The sequence below is a fragment of the Bos indicus genome, chromosome 7, assembly GCF_029378745.1.
Source record: "Bos indicus isolate NIAB-ARS_2022 breed Sahiwal x Tharparkar chromosome 7, NIAB-ARS_B.indTharparkar_mat_pri_1.0, whole genome shotgun sequence".
Lineage (NCBI taxonomy): Eukaryota > Metazoa > Chordata > Mammalia > Artiodactyla > Bovidae > Bos > Bos indicus.
In genome coordinates, this window is record NC_091766.1 from 40,345,338 (window position 1) to 40,369,563 (window position 24,226).

Consider the following 24,226-nt stretch of genomic DNA (forward strand, 5'->3'; position numbering starts at 1 on the left):
TGAAGACTTACAAGAACTTCTGAACTAACACCAAAAAAAGATGTCCTTTTCATTATAGGGGACTGGAATGCAAAAGTAGGAAGTCAAGAAACATTTGGAATAACAGGCAAATTTGGCCTTGGAATACGGAATGAAGCAGGGCAAAGACTAATAGAGAAGACTCTACATATGGAAATCACCAGATGGTCAATACCAAAATCAGACTGATTATATTCTTTGCAGCCAAAGATTGAGAAGCTCTATACAGTCAGCAAAAACAAGACCGGGAGCTCAGATCATGAACTCCTTATTGACAAATTCAGACTTAAATTGAATAAAGTAGGGAAAACCACTAGACCATTCAGGTATGACCTAAATCAAATCTCTTACGATTATACAGTGGAAGTGAGAAATAGATTCAAGGGATTAGATCTGACAGACAGACTGCCTGATGAACTATGGACGGAGGTTTGTGACATTGTACAGAAGACAGGGATCAAGACCATCCCCAAGAAAAAGAAATGCAAAAAAGCAAAATGGCTGTCTGCAAAGGCCTTACAAACAGCTGAGAAAAAAAGAGAAGCTAAAGGCAAAGGAGAAAAGGAAAGATATATCCATCTGAATGCAGAGTTCCAAAGAATAGCAAAGAGAGGTAAGAAAGCCTTCCTCAGTGATAAATGCAAAGAAATAGAGGAAAACATAGAATGGGATAGACTAGAGATCTCTTCAAGAAAATTAGAGATACCAAGGTAACACTTCATGCAAAGATGGGCTCTATAAAGGACAGAAATGGTATGGACATAACAAAAGCAGAAGATATTATGAAGAGGTGGCAAGAATACACAAAACTATACAAAAAAGATCTTAATGACCCAGATAAACATGATGCTGTGATCACTCACCTAGACCCAGACATCCTGGAATGCAAAATCAAGCAGGCCTTCTCTACAAACAAAGCTAATGGAGGTGATGGAATTTCAGTTGAGCTATTTCAAACCCTAAAAGATGACGCTGTGAAAGTGCTGCACTCCATATGGCAGAAATTTGAAAAACTCAGCAGTGACCATTGGACTTGAAAAATTTCATTCCAATCCCAAAGAAAGGCAATGCTAAAGGTACCTCAAAACTGCAGTCATCTCACACACTAGCAAAGTAATGCTCAAAATTCTCCAAGCCAAGCTTCAACGATACAAGAACCATGAACTTCCAGATGTTCAAGCTGGATTTAGAAAAGGTAGAGGAACCAGAGACCAAATTGCCAACATTCTCTGGATCATAGAAAAAGCAAGACAGTTGCAGAAAAACATCTACTTCTGCTTTATTGATTAGGCCAAAGCCTTTGACTGTGTGGATCACAAGAAACTGTGGAAATACCAGACCACCTTACCTGCCTCCTGAGAAATCTGTTTGCAGGTCAAGAAACAACAGTTAGAACTGGACATAGAACAACAGACTGGTTCCAAATTGGGAAAGGAGTAAGTCAATGCTGTATAATGTCACCCTGCTTATTTAACTTCTCTGAAGAGTACATCATGTGAAATGCCAGGCTGGATGAAGCACAAGCTGGAATCAAGATTGCTGGGAGAAATCAATAACCACAGATATGCAGATGACACCACCCTTATGGCAGAAAGTGAAGAAGAAATAAAGAACCTCTAGATGAAAGTGAAAGAGGAGAGTGATAAAGTTGGTTTAAAGCTCAACGTTCAGAAAACTAAGATCATGGCATCCAGTCCCATCATTTCATGGCAAATAGATGGGGAAACAATGGAAATAGTGAGAGACTTTATTTTCTTGGGCTCCAAAATCACTGCAGATGGTGACTGTGGCCATGAAATTAAAAGACACTTGCTCCTTGGAAGAAAACTATGTTCAACTTAGATAGCATATTAAAAAGCAGAGGTATTAATTTGCCGACAAAGGTCCACCTAGTGAATGCTATGGTTTTTCCAGTAGTCATGTATGGATGTGAGAGTTGGACTGTAAAGAAGCTGAATGCCAAAGAATTGATGCTTTTGAACTGTGGTGTTGGAGAAGACTCTTGAGAGTTCCTCGTTCTATAAGGAGATCAAAGCAGTCAATCCTAAAGAAATTCAACACTGAATATTCAATGGAATGACTGATGCTGAAGCTGAAGCTCCAATACTTTGGCCACCTGATGGGAAGAACTGACTCATTTGAAAAGACCCTTATGCTGGGAAAGATAGAAGGCAGGAGGAGAAGGGGACGACAGAGGATGAGATGGTTGGATGGCATCACCGACTTGATGGACATGAGTTTGAGCAAGCTCTCAGAGTTGGTAATGGACCATACTCTATAGTCCATGGGGTTGCAAAGAGTCAGACAGAACCAAGCTACTGAATCAAACTGAGCAACAAAGATCCAGTAAAGTCAAAAAAAAAAAAAGCAACTTTTTTAAAAAAGAAAAGAAGCGTGAATATAGAACTCAACAGCACCATCAAAAATAAGATCTAAGCAACATTTATACACTACTTCACTCAACAACTGCAAAATTTTTTTAATTTAAATGCTCACAGAATATAAACTAGACAACCCTATACTGGATCATCAAAATCCTGGAAGAAGAGGAGAAACTCCCAACAAATTTGAAATCATACAGTATGTTCTCTGAAAACAATGAAATTGAACTAGAAATCAATAATAGAAACATAAAAGGAAAATTTTCAAATCTTTGGAAATTGAACACCACACTTCTAAAGTATGGTGAAGAATAAGGCTCAAGAGAATTTAAAAATACACTAAAGTGATTGATAATAAAACAAAAACACACTGTACTACAATTTGTGGGATGTTGTTAAAGCAGGATAGCATGAAAATGCTTACATAAGAAAAGCTTACATTTGGGGACTTCCCTGGTGGTTTACCAGAGAAGGCAATGGCACCCCACTCCAGTACTCTTGCCTGGAAAATCCCATGGACGGTGGAGCCTGGTTGGCTGCAGTCCATGGGGTCGCTAAGAGTCAGACACGACTAAGTGACTTCCCTTTCACTTTTCACTTTCATGCATTGGAGAAGGAAATGGCAACCCACTCCAGTGTTCTTGCCTGGAGAATCCCAGGGATGGGGAAGCCTGGTGGGCTTCTGTCTATGGTTGCACAGAGTCGGACATAACTGAAGCGACTTAGCAGCAGCAGTAGCAGCAGCTGGTGGTTTACCTGTTAAGAATATTGTCTTCCAATGAAGGAGACACAGGTTTGATCCCTGGTCAGGGAACTAAAATTTCACATGCCTTGGGGCCAACTGAGCCCACAAACACTAGAGCACATGTGCCATAACTAAAGCTTTTGCATTGCAATGTAGATCCTGCATGCTGGAGCTAAAATCTGATGCAGCCAAATAAATGGATAAATATTTTTTAAAAAGGAAAAGAAAAACACAGATTACCACAACTCATCCATTGTGAAATAGATAGCATGACCAGTCCTATACCATTAAGGAAGTTGAATCTATAATTAAAATACCACACACACCCCACTCCACCCTCAAATCTTTATAGTTCATGTAGTTTCCCTAAAGAATCCTACCAAACATTCAAAGAATGAACACTAATTCTACACCATCTCTTTTAGAAAACAAGAAGAGGGAACACTTTACAGTTAATCTTCAGAAGCTAGTATTACCCTGGCCAATTTAGGCAAAGACAGTAAAGAAAACAAACAAAAACCACTGACAGACATCTCTCATGAATAAAGAATAAAAAATCCTTAATGACATAATAGCAAATAAAATTCAGCAATATATAAAGAGAATTTCACATCAAGAAGTCATGAATGACAAGAAAGCATTTATTCCAGGGATGAAAAGCTGGTTCAAATTCAAAAGTCAATCAATACAATCCACAATATTAACAGTCTAAAGAAAATTCAAATAATCATATCAACTGATAAAGGAAAGGTTTTGACAAATTCAACAATCACACATAATAAAAACTCCAGAAAAACAGGAATTAAGAAACTTGAACAACTTGATAAAGAGAATTTATTTAAATTTTACAGCTAACATGTTTAACTGTGAAAGACTAAATGCTTTCCCCTCAAGATGGGGAATAGGGCAAGGATGGAGATTTGTTCCCGCCTCTGCTATTCAACAGTATGCTGGAAGTTCTATCCAGTGGAATAGGGCGAGAGAAGGAAATAAAAGAATAAAAACTGAAAAGAAAGAAATAAAACTGCCCTAATTTGCAGATGACATAATTGTACAGAAAATCCAGAACTGCTTAAAATTAAAAACAAAAACCAAAACCCCACCAAAACCCTTCTTAAACTCACCAATGATTCTAGCATGGTCTCAGAATACAAAATAAACTTACAAGAATCAAGTATGTTTCTTATCCTATAAATAAATGTGTTGTCACCACAATTTTAAATATATTATAATTTACAACTGCTGATAAAGTGAAGTACCTAGGTCTAAATCTAACAAAACACATAGAAAATGTATAATCTAAGAATTTATATAACAGTGATGAAATAAATGTTTAAAAAAGTAAATGAAGAACAATATTGCATTCACAGATTGGAAGACTCAGATGATAAAAATGCCCATGTTCCCCAAACTGAAATATAGGTTGGTTTAACAAAATCCCTATCAAAATATCAGTAAGATCCTTTGTAGTCATGGACAAGATTATTCTAAAATTTACAGAGAAAAGAATTAAAATAGCTAAAATCAAAGGGATTAAAATAGCTGAAATAATTTTGAAAAAGAAAGAATAAAATAAAAGAATCAATCTACCCAACTTTAAGACTTAGCATATAGCTACAGTAATCAAACTTGTACAGTACTAGCAGAGAAAGAGACAAATAAATCAATGGAACAGAATAGAGAACCTAGGAAAAGACTCACACAAATATGCTCAACAGATTTTTGACAAAGGGACAAAAGCAATTCAGTGGGGGAGAGACAGCCTTTTCAACAAATGGTATTGGAGCAACTGGACATCCACTGGTAAAAAATATGAACCTTGACCTCAATCTCACATTTATACAAAATTAGAGGTCATGGACTTAAATGTAAATGGATCACAGATCATGGATTAAAGGTAAAAAGGACTCAAATGTAAAATGTGAAACTATCTCACTTTTAGGAAAAAATAGGAGAAAATCTTTGGGATCTAATACTAAGCCAAGAGTTCTTAGACTTTATACCAAAAGTCTGATACTTAAAAGGAAAAACTAACAACCTGGACTTAATCCAGATTTAACACTTTTGCTCTGTTAAAAACTCTGTTAAAGGGATGGAAAGACAAGTTTCAGAGTAAGAGGAAAAATCTGCAAAACACATATCCAACAAAGGACAAATATATATTGAGTTCTTAAAACAATAGTAAAAAAGTAAATGGTCCAATTAGAACCATGGGCAAAAGTCATAAAGAAACATTTCACATAAGAGGATATTCAGATAGTGGAGAAGCATAGGAAAAGATACCCAACTTTATTAGCCTTGAGGGAAATGCAAATTTAAACCACAATATCACTTATCAGAATGGCTAAAAAAAAAGTGACAATAATGAACAGTGAGAGGATGTAGACAATGTCGTTATTCATACATAGCTCACAGGAATGCAAAATGGAACCGTTACTCTTGAAAAGGAAGTTACTCTGGAAAATAAAAGTTTCCCTACAAAACTAAATATACACTTCCCATTAAACCTAACAACTGCATGCCTGAGCATTTATCCCAAAGAAACAAAGACTGACATTCACACAAAACCTGTACACAAATGTTTACAGCAGCTTTATGCAAAATGGCCTCTGTGGGGAGAGAGCAAATTAGCCAAGATGGCTGTGTTCAGGCTCTCTCACCCCACATTTTGTAAATAATGACTATTAACAGTTGAAATCATTTTTATAGCACTGCACATGCACTCATGAGGTACTCCCTTGGCTACTTTGTGGGGTATCCCTGTATGAGCTTCACCATGAAAAACTCTGGCTGCTGCTACATTGGGGCCATGCTGGAGGAATATCATGATTATGGTATATGAGATTATATTATGGCTCTGTTATGGCTACATTATGATTACATTGTGGCTGCTGCTATGGCTCCCACAACAGCCAGGAGAGAGGCTGTATTATGGCTGCCATGCCAGCCAGGAAAGAATAAACATGTCTGCAGTTCCTATGGCTCCTCAAGTCTTCTTCCAGCCTCTTAGCTTGTGCCTTGCCTACCCTGGGTTCAGCGAACAGTGTGGACAGTGTGAAAAGAGAGACAATTGGCACTGTGAACAGGATCAGCAAGACAGCCCCAACTAGAAACAACCAAAATGTCCTTCAATGGGTGACTGGTTAAACAAACTGTAGTATAGCCGTACCAAGACATTCTACTCAGTACTAAAAAAGGAACAGACTACTGATACATGCAAAACCCTGGCTGAAGCTCCACAGAATTATGCTGTAAATTCCCAAATGTTACATACTGTATGAATCCATTCATATAATTTTCTTGAAACGGCAACATTCAGTTCAGTTCAGTTCAGTCCAGTCACTCGGTCACGTTCGACTCTTTGCGGCCCCATGAATCGCAGCACGCCAGGCCTCCCTGTCCATCACCATCTCCCAGAGTTCACTCAAACTCATGTCCAGCGAGTCGGTGATGCCATCCAGCCATCTCATCCTCTGTCGTCCCCTTTTCCTCCTGCCCCCAATCCCTCCCAGCATCAGAGTCTTTTCCAATGAGTCAACTCTTTGCATGAGGTGGCCAAAGTACTGGAGTTTCAGCTTTAGCATCATTCCTTCCAAAGAACACCCAGGGCTGATCTCCTTTAGAATGGACTGGTTGGATCTCCTTGCAGTCCAAGGGACTCTCAAGAGTCTTCTCCAACACCACAGTTCAAAATCATCAATTCTTCGGCGCTCAGCTCTCTTCACAGTCCAACTCTCGCATCCATACATGACCACTGGAAAAACTATAGCCTTGACTAAACGGACCTTTGCTGGCAAAGTAATGTCTCTGCTTTTCAATATGCTATCTAGGTTGGTCATAACTTTTCTTCTAAGGAGTAAGCATTACAGAGATGTAAAACAAGTTAATAGTTGTCAGAGAAAGATGAGAGCATGGTGTAAAAGAGAAGTGGGTTTGGTTATAAAAGGCAAAATGAAGGATTCTCCAATGAAGCAAATGACCTGTATCCTTTATGTATCCATGTCAACTCGCTAGTTGTGACACTGTATATTTTCACAAGATGTTGCCATTTAAGAACTTTACACAGTTTGTTATGATCCACACAGTCAAAGGCTGTAGCGTAGTCAATGAAACAGAAATAGACATTTTTCTGGAATTCCCTTGCTTGTTCTATGATCCAATGGATGCTGGCAATTTCGTCACTAGTTCCTCTGCCTTTTCTAAATCCAGCTTGTACATCTGGAAATTCTTGGTTCACGTACTGTTGAAGCTTAGCTTTAAGGATTTTGAGGACTACCTTACTAACATGTGAAATATGAGAGAAATATCAATAACCCAGATATGCAGATGATACCACCCTAATGGCAGAAAGCACAAAGGAACTAAAGAGGCTCTAAGAGGAGAGTGAAAAAGTTGGCTTAAAACTCAACATTCAAAAAACTAAGATCATGGCATCCAATCCCATCACTTCATGGCAAATACGGAAACAATGGAAACAATGACAGACTTTATTTTCCTGGGCTCCAAAATCACTGTGGATGGTGACTGCAGCCATGAAATGAAAAGACACTTGATCCTTGAAAGGAAAGCTATGACAAACACAGACAGCATATTAAATAGCAGAGACATCACTTTGGCAACAAAGTTCTGTATAGTCAAAGTTATGGCTTCTCCAGCAGTCATGTATGGATGGATGTGAGTTGGACCATAAAGAAAGCTGAGTGCTGAAGAACCGATGCTTTCAAACTGTGGTGTGAGAGAAGACTCTTGAGAGTCTCTTAGACTGCAAGGAGATCAAACCAGTCAATCCTAAAGGAAATAAGTTCTGAATATTCATTGGAAGGACTGATGCTGAAGCTGAGGCTCCAAAACTCTGGTCACCTGATGCGAAGAGCGGACACAATGGAAAAGACCCTGATGCTGGGAAAGACTGAGGGCAGGAGGAGAAGGGGAGTGACAAGAGGATGAAATGGTTGGATGGCATCATTGACTCAATGGACAAGAGTTTGAGCAAACTCCAGGAAATGGTGAAGGCAGGAAAGCCTGGCATGCTACAGTCCATGGCGTCAGAAAAAGTCAGACATCACTTAGTGACTGAACAATAACAAATATTACTTAGTATAAAAGTATAAGCAATCTTATACTTAGTATAAAAGTGTAAGGGATCTCTTATGAGTATAAGAGATTCAACTTCATGTAAATTGAACTATATGTGATTTTAGTTATGTAAAAAAATTAAAAATATATAAATTTCATGTGCACCATGATCTCAGAACAGCATTACTAACAATAGCCAAAAGGCCGAAGCAACCTAAGTGTCCATCAATGAATGAACAGACAGACAAAATGCATTATATACATAACAGGGAATACTATTCAGCCTTAAAAAGGAAGGAGATTCTGCACATGTTACTTCAAGGATGAACCTTGAGGTCATTATGCTTAATGAAATAAGCCAGTCATGAAAAGAAAAATGCTGTATGATTCCACTTATAGGAGATATCTGGAGTAGTCAAATCATAGAAGTAGAATGGTGGCTTCAAGGGGCTGGGAGGTATGAGGAATGGAGGGAGTTACTTAATTTGTGAGGAATTTCAACTTGGGCAGATGGAGAAGGAAATGGCAACCCACTCCAGTATTCTTGCCTGGAGAATCCCATGGACAGAGGAGCCTGGCAGGCTATAGTCCACGGGATCACAAGAGTCAGACATGACTTAGAGACTAAACCACCACCACCACCAGATGAAAAAACACTAGAGGTTGGCTCCACAACAATATCAATATGTTTAATATTACTGAACACTTAAAAACACTATGTGAAAAATGGTTAAGATAGTATATTTTGTTATGCCTATACTACCATAAATATTTTAAAACCAAAAAAAAAAAAAGATTTTCATGATGGTGATTTCTAGTTCATTAGGCAGCAACTATCTTCAACAGAGTGATAAAACAACACTGAATATCAAAATATACATCTTTTTTCCCACAAGATGCATATCAAGGCTCATTAGATATTAAATTTACAATATCTCCCTGTGTGTCACACTAATCAAAGATATATCAATTTTTAATAAGAAATATGAGTTTCATCTCCTTTGGGTCGTGTATGTTCAACAATCATCACAGTACCTGATAGATACTGAAACACATGTGCCAAGCACTAAGGCTCATGAGTGACTGCCCCAGAAATCACTCACCGGGGGTAGCTGGAAGGTAGTCACCTGCTGTGCATCCCTCAAACTCGCTTCCTGAAGAATGGAAGTGTCTTGCAGGACTGAAAGAGATCAGAAAAGAATCCCATAAAAATCTGAGTCTCTTTTCTTACCTGTAGAAAAAGGATTACCAGATGATGTACGTAAAAAGCATTTGCAAATCATAAGGGTTTCTATTGCTTTGCTTTAAGACATGTCAATGTGGGCTTTAAAACGAAATGCTTGGGTTCCAGTTGGCTCTGCCACCAACCAGCTATGTGACTCCCTGCAGGTCCAGGGACCTCAGCTCTATCATCCATAATATGAGGGAAATAAAGGTTAAAACTCCACGGAGTAAAAGGTCAGTAAGAGCTGTTGGCAACAAAGATTTTGTGGGACTCTAGTGTCATGTAAATTTATACATTTATAAGTTTATAAATTGCAAAGCTCCTTAAGGAAGCCTATCTTTCTTATCTCTATTAGATGCTCCTGGAAGAGTACTTGGCACAATACCCTAACCACTAATCACACAAAAATGTACACAAAACATGTAGAGTGTAGCATTGGGATCATCTCACTCTCCCTTATCCTGGGCTATCAAGAGCCTCTGCTATATTCTCATGTGATTTCTCTCCCCTGACAAGCTCCTGCCTGCACTTCTGCAAGAAGTGAGCCATATACCTGACTCATGTATATGCAGTGCAGTCATGTCAAATGAGCTGTGTTTCAAAAAGTGCTCCTTTCATAGAATTAACTTGGAAGGATGTACTATCATCTCTCAGTTTAGAGAAAATTCAGATTAACCCCAGTTCATAATGCAAAATCAGTGCCAAATAGAAGCCAATGCTCCTCACCTTTCACACCTGGGATGCAAAGCTTTCTGCAAACAGGGGCAGGTGTGACTACTTGGAACAAGAGCCCAAGACAGGAGCCAGCTCAGCCAGCAGTGACATTTGGGGAGCAGTTCCCTATGGGATGCAGCCTCATCACTCTGCTGCCAGAAGCTCAGGGTTGGTGGGTATGGATTTGGGGAAGGGATTTTTTTTTAATAATTATTTTTTTAATTTATTTGGCTGTGCCAGGTCTTAGCTGTGGCACTCTGGATCTTTTATCTTCATTGTGGCATGCTGGATCTTTAGTTGTAGCATGCAAACTCTTAGTTGCAGCATGTGGGATCTAGCTCCCTGACCAGGAATCAAACTTGAGCCACCTGCATCGTGAGCATAGAGTGAGTATCAGTCACTGGACCACCCAGGAAGTCCCTTGAAGAAGGGATGTTTTAATTTTGCTCTCATATCTACCACCTTCTGAGGGATAAAACACAGCCCTACCCTACCTTTCAGCATGATAAATGAGCATATCAATACTTTGAGGATTACTTTGAAAAGCTTTCAGCCTCTAAATAAAAACTATATTTTGGGGAAAATCTTCAAGACTAGTAACTATATGGTTTTTACTGGAAATTCTTCCCAGTGATCAATCACCTGAACGTTTAAGGTATTGCTAATAGCTAACTCTCATCATGCTTTCTTTGTCCATTTATTATTGCTCAGGGAAATGGCAGCACTGACCCTTTTGACACGCAGCAGCTGGCTTATCTCAGAACTCTACCAGGAAGTGAGTAGGCTGACACAGTTCCTTAAGACCCTCTCATAGCCACCTGTAGAACCTGTAGAACCCAGGCTGCTGGCATGGGCATGCATGCTATGTCACTTCAGTCGTGTCTGACTCTTTGCAACCTTATGGGCTATAGGCCACCAAGTTCCTCTGTCCATGGGATTCTCTAGGCAAGAATATTGGAGTGGGTTGCCATGGTGGTTCTCCTCCAGGGGATCTTCCCAACCCAGGGATTCAACCTGCATCTCCTGGGTCTCCTGCAATGGCAGGTGGGTTCTTTACCACTAGTACCACCTGGGAAACATTGTTTATCTGGGCAAATGGTTGTTTCTCATGCCTGTGGTTGTGGGCTGAATTGCATCTCCACTGAATTCATATTAAAGACCCAACCCCCAATACCTCAGAACGGGAATATATTTGGACATAGGATTTTTCAAGCAGTAATTAAGTTAAAATGAGGTAATGGGAGGGGGATTTCCAATATGCCTGATGCTCTCATAAGAAGAGGAGATTAAGACACAGACATACATAATGAAGACCATGTTAGGACACAGAAATTTCTGTTGTTTCAGCTGCCCAGTCTGTGGGACTGTATTACAGCAGCTCCAAAAAACTAGCACATCTGTCTTGACTTTTAACCAAGGAAAGGTTGGAGTTTATTTGATTTGTACAAAAATTAGTATAGTTTCACACATAAAGAAACGTACTATGTAACTTTTCTATACTCCAAAGCTTATTACAGTAAAGACAATTTCTGTGAATCACCAAGAATGGATTTCTGGTCTCCTTATGCTTTCTTCTGCCATCTATAACTGTAGTACAAGGTGATAAGTCCACCTGAGCTAACCCTCACACCATACAGGTCACTCTCTTCCACCTGAGAGCACCAATTTTTTCCATGGTGATTACAACTAAAAATCATGGGCAGGGGACTTCCCTGGTGGTCCAGCGTTTAAGACTCCATGCTCCCAATGTAGGGGCTCAGATTCAATCCCTGATTAGGGAACTAGATCCCACATGCTACAAGGTGCAGCAAAAAAAAAAAAAAAATCTTAAAAAAACTCCCTGGACTTTCATGGTGGCTCAGTGGCAAAGAATCCACCTGCCAATGCAGGAGGTTCAATCCCTGGTCTAGGAAGATTCCACAAGTCTTGGAGCAGCTAAGTGTGTACGCTACAACTATTGAGCCTGTGCTCTAGAGTCTGGGAACTACAACTACTGAGCTCATGCGCCGCAACTACTGAAGCACACCTTAGGGTCTGGGCTCTGCATGAAAAGCCCATGTACCCCAACTGGAGAAAAACCCTCACAGCAACGAAGAGCTGGCACAGACAAAAAGAAATAAGTAAAATTAAAAAACAAAAACCCTAGGAGTTTGCATGCCACAACTAAGAGTGTGAACGCCACAGTGCAGCCAAGAAAAAATAAAAAATCATGGGCAACTCACCCCCCAGTCAGTATTTTATGGGTAGCCAGACATACCTCATTTTATTGCACTTTGCAGATATTATGTGTTTTAAAAAGTAAAGATTTTTGGCAACTCTGCCTCAAAGCAATCCTACTGGTGCCAATTTCCCAACAGCATTTGCTTACCTCATGTTTCTGTGTCACATTTTGAGAGTTCTCGTAATATTTCAAACTTTTTCATTATTATCCTATCTGTCACAGTGACCTGTGATCAGTGATCTTTGATTACTATTACTATACAGTAACTTTGGTTACTATTGTAATTGTTTTGGGGTGCCATAAACTCTGCCCACATAAGCAAATTTAACAGATAAATGTTGTGTGTGTTGTGCTGGCTCCCTGATTTCTCTCCCTCTTTTTGGACCTCTATTCTGTGAGACACAACAATACTGAAATAAGGCCAATGAACAATCCTACAAGGGCCTCTAACTTTTCAAATGAAAGGAAGGGCCACATACCTCTCACATTAGAAGATTTAAAACAGTGAGGAAGGCATATCAAAAGCTGAAACAGACTGAGACTCTTCCCTTGTGCGGCCCAGTGGCTAAGACTGCACTCCCAATGCAGGCGGCCTGGGTTCAATCCCTGGCCAGGGAACTAGATCCCACAAATAGCAACTAAGAGTTTGCATGCAGCAATTAAAGATTCTGCATGCCATCAGCCAAATAAATAAATATTAAAAATAAAAAAAGCTGAGGCAGGCTAAAAGCTAGGCCTCTTGCATCCAACAGCCAAGTTGCGAATGCAAACAAAAAATTATTGCAAGAAATTAAAAGTGCTACTCCAATGAACACACAAGAAGGTACAATAGCCTTATTGCTGGTACAGTGGAAGTTTTAGTGGTCTGGATAGATCAAACAAGCCTCAACATTCCCTTAAGCCAAAACCTAATCCAGAACAAGGCCGTACTTCTTTTTATTCGACAAAGGCTGAGAGAGGTAAAAAAGCCATAAATAAAACGTTTGAAACTAGCAAATGCTGGTTCACAAGATTCAAGGAAAAAAGCTCTTCTCCATAATATAAAAGTGAAAGGTGAAACAACAAGTTATCCAGAAGATCAAGTTAACATCATTAACGATGGCGCCTACACTGCACAACAGACTTTCAGTGTGGATAAAGCAGCCTTATATTGGAAGAAGATGCCACATAGGACTTTCATAGCTACAGAAAGGGCAATGCCTGGCTTCAAAGCTTTAAAGAACAGGCTGACTCTTTTGTTAGGCACTAATACAGCTGGTGACTGTAAGTTGAAACCAATGCTCATTTACCATTCCAAAACTCCTAGGACCCTGAAGAATTATGCTAAAGCCACTCCGCCTGTGCTCTATAAATGGAGCAAAGCCTAGATGACAGCACATCTGGTTACAACATGGTTTACTGAATATTTTAATCCCCACTGAAGAGACTTACTGCTCAGAAATAAAGATTCCTTTCAAAATAGTACTGCTTTTTGAATAGTCTCCCAAGAGATGTCTGTTGGAGATATACAAGATTAATGTTGTTTTCATGCCTACTAACAACATCCATTCTGAAGCTCATAGATCAAAGAGTAGTTTCAACTTTCAAGTCTTATTATTTAAGGTAAGAAATACATTTCACAAAGCTATAGCTGCCATACACAGTGCTTCTTCTGATGGATCTGGACAAAGTAAACTGAAAATCTCCTGGAAGGGGTTCACTGTTCTAGATGCCATTAGACTATTCATGAGAACGTTCCCGGTGGTCTAGTAGTTAGGGGCTTCCCACATAGCTCAGTAGGTAAAGAATCTGTCTGCAATGCAGGAGACCCAGGTTTGATCCCTGGATCAGGAAGATCCCCTGGAGAAGGAAATGGCAACCCACCCCAGTATTCTTGCTTGGAGAATCCCATGCACAGAGGAGTCTGGCAGGCTACAGTCCATGGGCTCGTAAGAGTTGGACACAACTTAGCGACTAAACCACCACCACCAGTGGTTAGGACTCAGCACTTTCACTGCCAGGGCTCAGGTTCAATAGCTGGTCGGGGAACAAAAATCCCACAAATCGGCATGGCCAGGAAAAAAAAAACCACTCATGGGAAGATACCAAAATATCAACATCAACACAACAGGAGTTTAAAAGAAGTTGACACCAATCCTCATGGATGACTCTGAGTGGTTCAAGGCTTGAGCGGAGAAAGAGATGACATATGTGGTAGAAACAGCAAAGAAACAGAATTAGAAGTGGAGCTTGAAGATGTGACTGACTTGTGAAAATCTTATGATAAAACTTGAAGAGTTGCTTCTTATGGATGAGTAGAGAAAGCAGTTTCTTGAGATGACATCTACTCCTGGTGAAGGTGCTGTGAAGACTGCTGGTGAAATGGCAACAAAAGCTTTAGAATATTACATGAACTCAATTGATACAGCAATGACAGTGAGAGGACTGATTCTATTTTAAAAAGAAAGAAGTTCTGTGGGTAAAATGCTATGAAACAGCATTATATACTATAGAAAAATTGTTCCTGAAAGGAATGATTCAATCGATGAGGCAAAAGTTAATTACTGTCTCATTTTAAGACACTGCCAGTTACGCCAACCTTCAGCAACTGCCATTTTGATGAGTCAGCAGCCACCAACACGGAGGCAAGACCTTTCATCAGCAAAGATTTCAACTTGCTGAAGGCTCACACAATGGTTAACAATAAAATATTTTCAATTAAGATAAGTACAATTTTGAGACACACATATCACCCTGTTCCCTAGGGGGCATTTTTATATTTTCTTTCAACATTATAAAATCTTGAGAGCAGAAGCTACTTAAGTGAGAAAAGAGATGTTCAGAGAGATAAGAGGACATGGCTACACTCAGCTCCCCACGCAGGCCCTATTTGGACAGTGATGGTGCCCAGCTGTCTCCAAACCAACAAAACAAACTCAGAGATGCGCCCTCAAAGCAGTGAGATGATGCAGCCTCAAAAAACACCTACTCACAGAAGAGGTCCCTCTGGGCAGACCTGGCACCACGAAGAGGACACTCTCATGAGATTCTCATTCAATTGTTCTAGGGAAGGACCAGACCCTGAAAAAGGTTCAGAGCCACTCAGGGGGCAGGAGAGAACCAAAAATGTCAAGAGCTACTTCCAAGCGCACAGGGCCAGGAACAAACGCCCCTCCCCCACTCCCATGGGCACCCTACCTGGGTCCCCGCTGAGCTGGCCTGAGAGCCTGCTTGGAAGCCCAGGGCTCTGAGCCAGAGCTATGGGCTGGGCATCCTGGCTCTTTGCAAGGTCACTGTGGGGCTCTGCTGGCAGCTGCTCTTGCTCTTGGTCTGGAGGGCTGTCCCCATCGTCAATCACCACAGGGTCTTCACAGTGCTTGAGCTGCAATCCCAGAGAGGGCTCTTTAGAGCTCGGTGGAGAGGTCCCTGGCCAGATGAGGACCAGCAATTGTGCCAGGGACTGGGCAAACTTCCCCCTCCCTGGGCCTGCTGACCATTAACACAACCACTAGAAGCACAGACCCACCTTGTTCAGGCTATAAAGAGAGATGACATAACCGTGTCACAAATTAGAGCCTTTAGGTAATGGATTCTGCCTTTTGGGGGTATCAAACTTCAATGTGGACATAACGAAAGCACATGGCTCTAGATGGAATTCCTCATCCCTGGCCAGGGAATACGTGACCCCACCAAAGCATCAAAGCGCGTGGCCACCCTCTCCACATCTGCTGCCCAGCCCCACTCTCTCCCTTTCCCTTCCCATCCTCCCAGCCAGCTTAGCCCAGCCCCCTCTGCTCACCCATTGCCAGGGTCTCCCTGGCTCTCGTTCCAGGGCCTCCACAGCAGACACAGCCTGATCACCACTCTCAGGTTCCTGGGCCCGCACCCAGCCCTGGACCTCCCGGGGCAGGATGGCCAAGAACTGCTCCAGCACCAGCAGCTCCAGGATTTGCTCCTTGGTGTGCCTTTCAGGTCGCAGCCAGCCCCGGCATAGGTCCCAGAGGCGGTGTAGGGCCTCCCGGGGGCCTGCAGCCTCCTGGTAGCAGAAACGTCGGAAGAGGCGGCGGGAGGACTCGGGATTGGGAAGCTCACCCTGGGAGGAAGGGTTCTCTCCCGGTGGGCTCCTCATTTTCCTGGGCTCCTCACTTTCCTTTGGAGCCAAGACTCGGGGGCACAGGGCTGTGGGCATGATGGGATTTGATGGGGGTCAGCAGCAGAAGACGACCCTATTTCCAAACAGAAATCACTGGCTTCAATGTTCTGGTCTCCTGTAGTAGTTTTTTGGGGGTGGTGATGGGAAAAGTGAAAAAGCCCACAGAGATCAGCCTTTGGGAGAAGCACCAGGATATGTGACATTTGTCAGTGTGGATGATCCTTACATAAAGGCAGAGAAGGAACAACCCCATTCCCAAAAGCATCATTATATGATTTCCCTAACTGAGGATTGGATGAACAAGGCAGGCAGTCCAGGAGAAAAGCAGTGACATTTCAACGTGGCACTGGTGTTCCAAGCATCCCAGGAGACCAATGGGGCCGCATGCAGGAGAGAGATGGTAATTAACACTCTGTGGTACCTTCGATGGCCAGGTCCTCCTGGAAGGGACCTGAAATGGACGAGCTGAGAAGGCCGCTATCTTGAGGCTTCAGAGCCAAAGTCACCGTCCTTGCCCTTGAGACCTTTACAAAATGAGCTGAAAAGACAAAGACAGACATGCACAGGAAAAGCCTTCAAAGCTGATCCAGGACAGGAAATTCACCCTGCTGGTAGTGAGTGCTATCAGAGTTAGACCAACACAGAGCGAGTAAGCCTTGCTCAGTGGAGTATGCACCAGGAAGCAGGGAAGAAAGCAGACAGCCCAGAAGACACCCAGACAAAAGAAGCATGTGTGCATGTCAGTTGCTCAGTTGTGTCTGACTCTTTGTGATGCGATGGACTGTAGCCTGCCAGGCTCCTCTGTCCATGGGGATTCTCCAGGCAACAATACTGGACTGGGTTGTCATGCCCTCCTCCAGAGGATCTTTCCGACCCAGTGATCTAACCTGCATCTCCTGAATTACAGGCAGATTCTTTACTGCTGAGCCACCAGGGAAGCCCCCAAACAAGAAATGGGGAGAGTCAAAAGAGGCACACCCTGAGTTAACTACAGAAAAATAACAGTAAGTATTTAAAAGCATCGGGGTTTTAAAAGGAGCCTCCACCCAATTCACTAAAGTCTGAATAGTAAACTTCAGTATATATTTAAAGATGTCTGGACTTTTGACCTGGCCTCCACCCATCTTGCCTTCTCTTCTCTTGTCATCTTCAAACCACAATGAAGAAAACCACACACACCTCACAGACCTTCCCCAGGCAGGACAGAGGTGGGGCACTAATGGCACAGCCTCCACATATGAGGGGCTCAAGAGCCCCTGCATCTCCTCAGTGAACATATGCAGGGCAACATCAGAGTAGCAGCCACTAAACCAGAGTACGGGACCCAGGGAAAACGAATGGCAAATACGGTCCCCTCCCCCACCATCAGGCCTCTGAGATCATTGGACGTGGTCCCTTGCTCTCAACACCCGGTTTAGGAGGCTCCCCAGCATGCCAGCACACATTACAGTTTGCCCCACCACCGGATTTCCCCCAGTGTCTGCTCATGCATCTGACACCCAATCTCAGTCCTACTCAACTCCACCTTCCCTGAACTCGGCCATCACACACCTCCAGCGCCTTGAGGTTCCTCAGGTCTGCACCCACCCTTAGTACTCTAGGGCATCTGGCTCTGGGCTTAGCCCATCATCCCTAACCAGACAGCCTGTCACCCTGGCACCGGCACGTAGGAAGCTCAGAAATGATGAGTGATGAATGAATTAACGTTGATTAATTCAAGAGGATCCAACAGGGGGCGGGGCGTACTTATAAGCCGCTCTACGAGAAGGAACGGAGCTGGATGAGCTGAAAGGGAAGGGGATGAGCATACCGTATGCCAAGGAAAGGGGCAAGCTTTCCTTTGATCCAGATTTCTCTCCTTTTCCCCTCCCTATACACCCGCACCCACCTCCACTCTAGCCAGCTCCCGGCTCCTCACCTCACAGCATGGAACTCCTTCTCAGCGTCTACCTCAAAGCCCTCCTGCGGCGGAAGTCTACAGCGGCAGCTCCTCATCCTTCCAGCCCGGTCTCCCGGGTGTCCTTCCTGAGGCGGGTTCTCTGCGAGGGCCACTCTGTCCCTGGCTAGCCAAGATCCTGTTTCCTGCTCATCCAGAAAACCACGGCTCCGCTTAAGAGGGAAGAAGTGGGATCAAATGCAGGCGCCTGAAAAACATTTGTGTCGTCTCATCCCCCTGCCCAGAGATTCAGAGCTCAGCCCTGGGAAGGGAGGCCGGAGCGCGCGGGGCTGGGAGCCAGGGGACCGAGGAGCGCGCAGTCGCGTGCGCTGGCCGCAGAAGCCGGGGCCGCCCGGGCCGCCCGGGCCGCACTCACCTCCTCGCCGAGTCCCAGTTGGCGGGCCGTACAGGCCTGACCGCCTCCGGAGCCCGCCGGACGCTGAGGAAAGGAAAGGCCGAAGCCCTCCGGCTCCCTCCCCTGGGACACTTCCTGCTCCGCTCTAGGACCGGGGAGGTCTCCGCATCTCAGTGGTTCTCTCCTCCGCCCCCCGGCCGAGGTGTGCGCTAGGGGTGACATTCGACACCCCCGGCCCGGCCCGGCCGGCGCGCCCCGCCCTGCCACGCCCCGCTTCGCGCGCGCCCAGGCCTCGGCGCCTGGCCGGGGGCTTTGTGGGTCCGTCAAGCCGCCTCTGCCGGGCCTCCCCGCGGGCTTGCGCCGGGGGCGCGCGTCGAGGCGGGGCTGGAGGCAGGGGCCTCGAAGGCGCGACGGGGACCGCGCCTGGAGGCGAGTGGCGAAGTGGCGGGGCAGAGAACCGGGCCAGCGGGAGGGTCGCGCGGGTGCGCCCTTCTGTGGGCGGCCGCCTGTGGGAAGGTTGGTCTCGGGGCTCCTCTCTTCTCTGTTCTCCGCCTTGGGACTCGTACGAGGGGCTTATTTACTCCCAGAAGGGCCGATCCGGGAGCCGAGGCTGAATGCTGGAGTTGGGAGGGGGAGCGGAGGAAGAAGGCTGCGGCGCACCGCGGGCCGTTACATTTCAGAATCCCGGTGTGGCACCCGCCCCCCCCCCCACGCCTGCAGGCCCAACCTCCTTCCAGCCTAAACCCCTCCTCTACCCTCGACCCGCGGCCGCTGCAGAGGCAAGGAAGGCTCGGGAAAGGAAGACTCACCTCCCGCCTCTGTCCTCTATCTGATGCCCAAGGTGTCAGCCCTGGCTTTCAGAGGGTTTGCGGAGTTTCACAGCTACTCGTTACACGTCCCTTCTGGGCATCAGGACAACCCAGGGAGGGCCCAGAGGGACTTCGGTCCGTCTTGGCCCCCAGTGGGTGGTCGGGGTGCTTATTGCTCCCTTAAGTGTAGGGTGTAGCTAGCTGTTCACACTGGGTCAGGGGAACGGGCTAATGGACTTTGACTTGAAGTCGAGTCGTGGCGAAGGCCAGGAAGAATTAGGGCCTCTGGACTTCTAGACAGGGCTCCTTGCCACTACACTATGCTGAACATGTAGCTCGAAGACAGGTCTTCCTGGGACCATCCTTAATCTTCCAGTTCTGGAGCTTGGGAGAAAGCATGTCTGGGGGTCCTGAGCAGAGCTGATTGACACCGACAGTTCTCTTTTTTCATCTGCTGAGCACTGAAGTTGAACTTTCCCATAGAAGAAGGCAGAGATGTCTCTATCTGCTGAAGAGGATGGGCTTCCCAGGTGGCTCAGTGGTAAAGAATTGGTAAAGAATCCTCCTGCCAATGCAGGAGCCACTGCATATGCGGATTGGATTCCTGGGTCTGGAAGATCCCCTGAAGGAGGAAATAAATGGCAACCCACTCCAGTATTCTTGCCGTGACTGAGCATGCAGACAGACTAGAGAGGATACACTACTGCAGATAACTAATGTCCGGTCAGATCAAGCAGAACAATACCAGTTCCCCTAAAGAAAGGAAGTGGGCTGGTTGAACAGATGTGAAAGAGGTGGATGGACCCTGAAACTTTATTTATTTATTTATATATTTTTTGGTGGTGCTGCATGGCATGTGGCGTCTTAGTTCCCCAACCAGGGGTGGAACATGCACCCTCTGAATTGGAAGCACAGAATCTAAACCACTGGACCACCAAGGGGGGTCTGGAACTGGATTTCTTGGCATTGCTTTCCTCATTTCAAGGACTTGGGAGCCTTTTGTTTCTTCCTCTAAATAACAAATAATCATTCCTGAGTAAGGGAGTTAACAGGGAGCCGCCGTTTGGGATATGCTTGGATTCTGTGACTTTTGCAGGAGATAAAGCAAAGGAGTAAAATTCATTTTTGTGAACAGTGATTGGTCCCCCAAATGACAGCCAGGTGCAGGCAGGGTCAGCCATCTCCCTGGAACCTGCAGATACCAGTGGGAACTACCCCCTTCAGATTTAACTGGATTCAACAGAACTCATGTGTACCCCTTTCTCAGGAGCACCAGCCAGGTACCATGGCTTGGAGGAGAGCAGGGGAGGAACCAAGGATTAGCCAAGGCAGGTCAGACTAAGGTGCTTTGGCAAATAGTACAGCCGGCTCTAAAAGTCCAGATCCTATATGCCTGAGTTTCCAGCCCTGTGATCGCTTGGGTGAGGGAACTACCTGTTAAGTGTTGGTAATCTGAGCTCATAGTTCTGTCCACTGCAGTTCTAAAGCAGGTACATTCAGAGCCCAGAAATCCCTAACTCATAGCATCAGATCAGTCCTCACTGCCCTGTCTGGTTTCTTCCCCTGAACTGACACCTCCCTGTGAACTCTCTCTTTGAAGCTTTGTGTTTATTTACTGCATTTTGCTCAGTACAGTGGTTATGAGTCAGAGCACCCAGGTTAAAACCTGCCTTGTCAATTCCTAACCAGATGATCTTGGCTATACTTAACCTTTCTGTGCTCAGTTTCTTCACCCAAAAAATGATAATGCTGTCTACCTTACTGAATGTGTGGGGCCATTCAGTTATTTGACAAATGTGTACTGAGTACTCACTAGGCATTCATGGTGCTAGGTTCTATTCCAGGTTCTCAGGGTGTGTCTGTGATTGGCTGAGGGGATCGGTGAGAAGGGCAGGACAAAATCAATAACATGATCTGCTATGTTTGATTCGCACTGGAGAGGAAGAAGAACGTTGAGCAATATCAGGTAATGGATACTGGGGATGAGCTGGGGATGGTCACAGTATTAAGAAAGAGGTCAGGGCAGGTTCCATTGTGATAGTGACATCTGAGGTGAGGGAGTTGATCAAGCCCAAGCATGGGTGAAAACAGGGTCCCAAGTGGAGGCCACCATGACAGCAAAGGCCCTAAACATGTAGAAGCACAGGGAGGCAGTTAGTGAGGGCCATGGTGTGTCAGCTTGGGCTGGAGGTGGGGTGGCAACTGGAGACCATGGGAAGGTACTTTCTTTGACATCAAATGGGATTATGACAGATACCACGAGTAAAGCAACAGAAAACCCTGAATGTAAATCCTACTTAAGGACCATTGAGCCATCTCACAAGTAATGTTTCATTTGGTTTCTATTATGTTGCTGATTGAATGTATTTTTATAAAGTGCTGTGTGCCACCAATTTTGTCAACCTTGGGGAGATCATAGTGGATAGACAGTCCTGGCTTTTAGAAGCTAGAAGAGGAATCAAATGATAGATGGCATGAAAAAATAAAACAAAGTAAGAAGGAGCCTGCTAGGGTGGTTGGGTAGGACCTTCATAAGATAACATTTGAGCAGAGAGCAGGTGGAGGGCAAATTGAACAGAAGTGTGCAGCAGAGGAACAGCATATGCAAAGGCCATAAAGAAGGAGGTTTGTCCCCTGGTTAGAGAAAGGGGAGACTGGAATGGAGTGACCATGGATTTTACACTTAGAAATTTTCAAGTGAGGGCATGGCTTGATGGGGTTTTAATTTTATCATTATCACTGTGCAGAGCAGATTGGATCTGGATAGAGGGAGGCAGAGGCTATTTTTGAAGCAGCCACAGAAATGCAAGCAGGACATGGGCCATTCCAGAGTCAGCTGGTGGAGGTGAGGCTGGTGAGCAGTAGTGGTTTCCTCCATGGTGTGCTACTGGGTGTGAAAGGAGTGAGAAACATGTGTAGTTTTGGCCCCAGTTGGGTGACTGGAGAGTCTGCCCAGGAAACTGCAAAACAGTTTCTGGGAAGGGGTTGGGAGACAAAGATGAGTTTTGGACTTGCTAGGTCTGAAATGCTCAAGACAAATAGCTATGATGGTTCTGGGAGAAAGCCAAGGCTAGAGGTGGAAATCTGTTGTCACAGCACGCAATAGGAGTTGAGATCCTAGAATAGACTAGCATGGGTAGAGGAGCTGTCTTGGAGGAGTTGAATGGTCCACACTAGCTTTGGAGACTGGAAAGAGAGGAGAGAGATCCAGAGGGGAAAAAGAGGAAAGGGGGAAGGGGGTAGGGGGAGGAGAAGGAGCAGCCACTATGAGGTGGAGAGAAGTCTGGGCGGTGCTGAGCCTTGGAATCCCATACAGGCAAAGGTGTTTTCAAGAAAGAGGGATAGTCAATGAGGATAAGTGCTGCTGCAAGATCCAATGAAATGAGGAAAAACCACTGGTAAGAGCATTGACCCAGAGTATTTGGTATAGAGGCTCCCTGAGCAGAACAGAGGTAGAGCTGCTGGGATAGGGTAGTTTGGAGAGAGAAAGGAGGTGAGGGAGTGGAGACAGTTGGGTAGAAAAAAGTGGCAGTGGCTGAGGGAGAATGGGTCCCATCTTAAAGATGGGAGAATTACAGTGTGTGGCTTAAAGGAAGGAGGGGCTGGGCAGGAGCCAGGAGGAGCAGAGAAGGGAGAAGAGGAGGCAAGGTGGTCTTTGGACCCTGAGCCTAACAGGGAGCAAGTGAGTGGAAGTCCATGGTGGACTTCTGAATACACAGACACTTCAGCAAAAGAAGAAGCAGGATGTGATGGTTTATTTTATGCATCAATTTGGCAAGGTCTTGGTACCCAGTTATTTGATCACACAGAAGTCTCAAATTTGCTGTGAAGATACTTTTTGAATGAGATTAACATTTAAATTGGTAGACTTTGCATAAAACAGATTATCCTCCATAAATAAATGGGCTTCAATCAGTTAGTCTCTAAGAGTAAAGACCAAGGGAATTCCCTGGTGGTCCAGTGGTTAAGACGGCACAGAGTTTTAACAATGTAGGGGGCATGAGTTTGATCCCTGGTTGAGGAACCAAGATCACACATGCCCTGCGGCACCGCCAAAAGATTAAAACAAGAGTAAAGACTGAGGTTTACACACACTGTCCTCCCCCCATCCCACTCTTAAGGAATTCTGCCTGCAAACTGCCTTCTATCTTGAACTGCAACATCATCTCTTCCCTTGGTCTCTGATCTGCTGGCCTACCCTGCACATTTTGGGCTTGCAAGCCTCCACAATTATGTGAACCAGTCTTGTGAAATAAATCAATCAGTCCCCTCCCCTCTTCATACACACACACACACACACACACACGCCCTATTGGTTTTGTTTCTCTGGAGAACCCTGACTGACAGGAAGGAACGAGAGATAGTAGAGATGTGAGAGCAGGAGGAAGGCATGACACACTCACCTTGCAGAGTAGAAAGGTGAATGGACTGTAGCAAAGGAAACCATAGATTATGCCAAACATGGAAAGTGAACTTTGCACCATAAAGTACCATGTATAGCTTTCCTAAAAATGCCGTATCTACAAACAGAAGGGCAGCAATTACATCTTCCCCTGGGGAGAAGGTCATCATTCCACAGGATGTACTTGTAGATGAATGACAAATACAGGTGTA

General features: G+C 44.4%; 1 protein-coding gene across 2 annotated transcripts in view; it reads right to left on the reverse strand.

Moving 5' to 3' along the window:
- The window catches only part of ZNF496 (zinc finger protein 496), a 46,578-nt gene extending 27,526 nt beyond the window's left edge, over window positions 1–19,052 (reverse strand). Inside the window, exons 1-6 of one of the 2 annotated variants that reach the window (XM_019964783.2) lie at window positions 18,825–19,052; window positions 18,431–18,656; window positions 16,934–17,050; window positions 16,159–16,585; window positions 15,558–15,741; window positions 9,324–9,400 (exon numbers count right to left, since the gene is read on the reverse strand). In XM_019964783.2, the coding sequence (XP_019820342.2) occupies window positions 9,324–9,400; window positions 15,558–15,741; window positions 16,159–16,548 (651 nt within the window). In that variant the 5' untranslated portion in view covers window positions 16,549–16,585; window positions 16,934–17,050; window positions 18,431–18,656; window positions 18,825–19,052. The remainder of the gene's footprint in view (window positions 1–9,323; window positions 9,401–15,557; window positions 15,742–16,158; window positions 16,586–16,933; window positions 17,051–18,430; window positions 18,657–18,824) is intronic. The other variant, XM_019964781.2, reaches the window with a different exon arrangement.
- Between the last annotated feature and the right edge of the window lie 5,174 nt (window positions 19,053–24,226).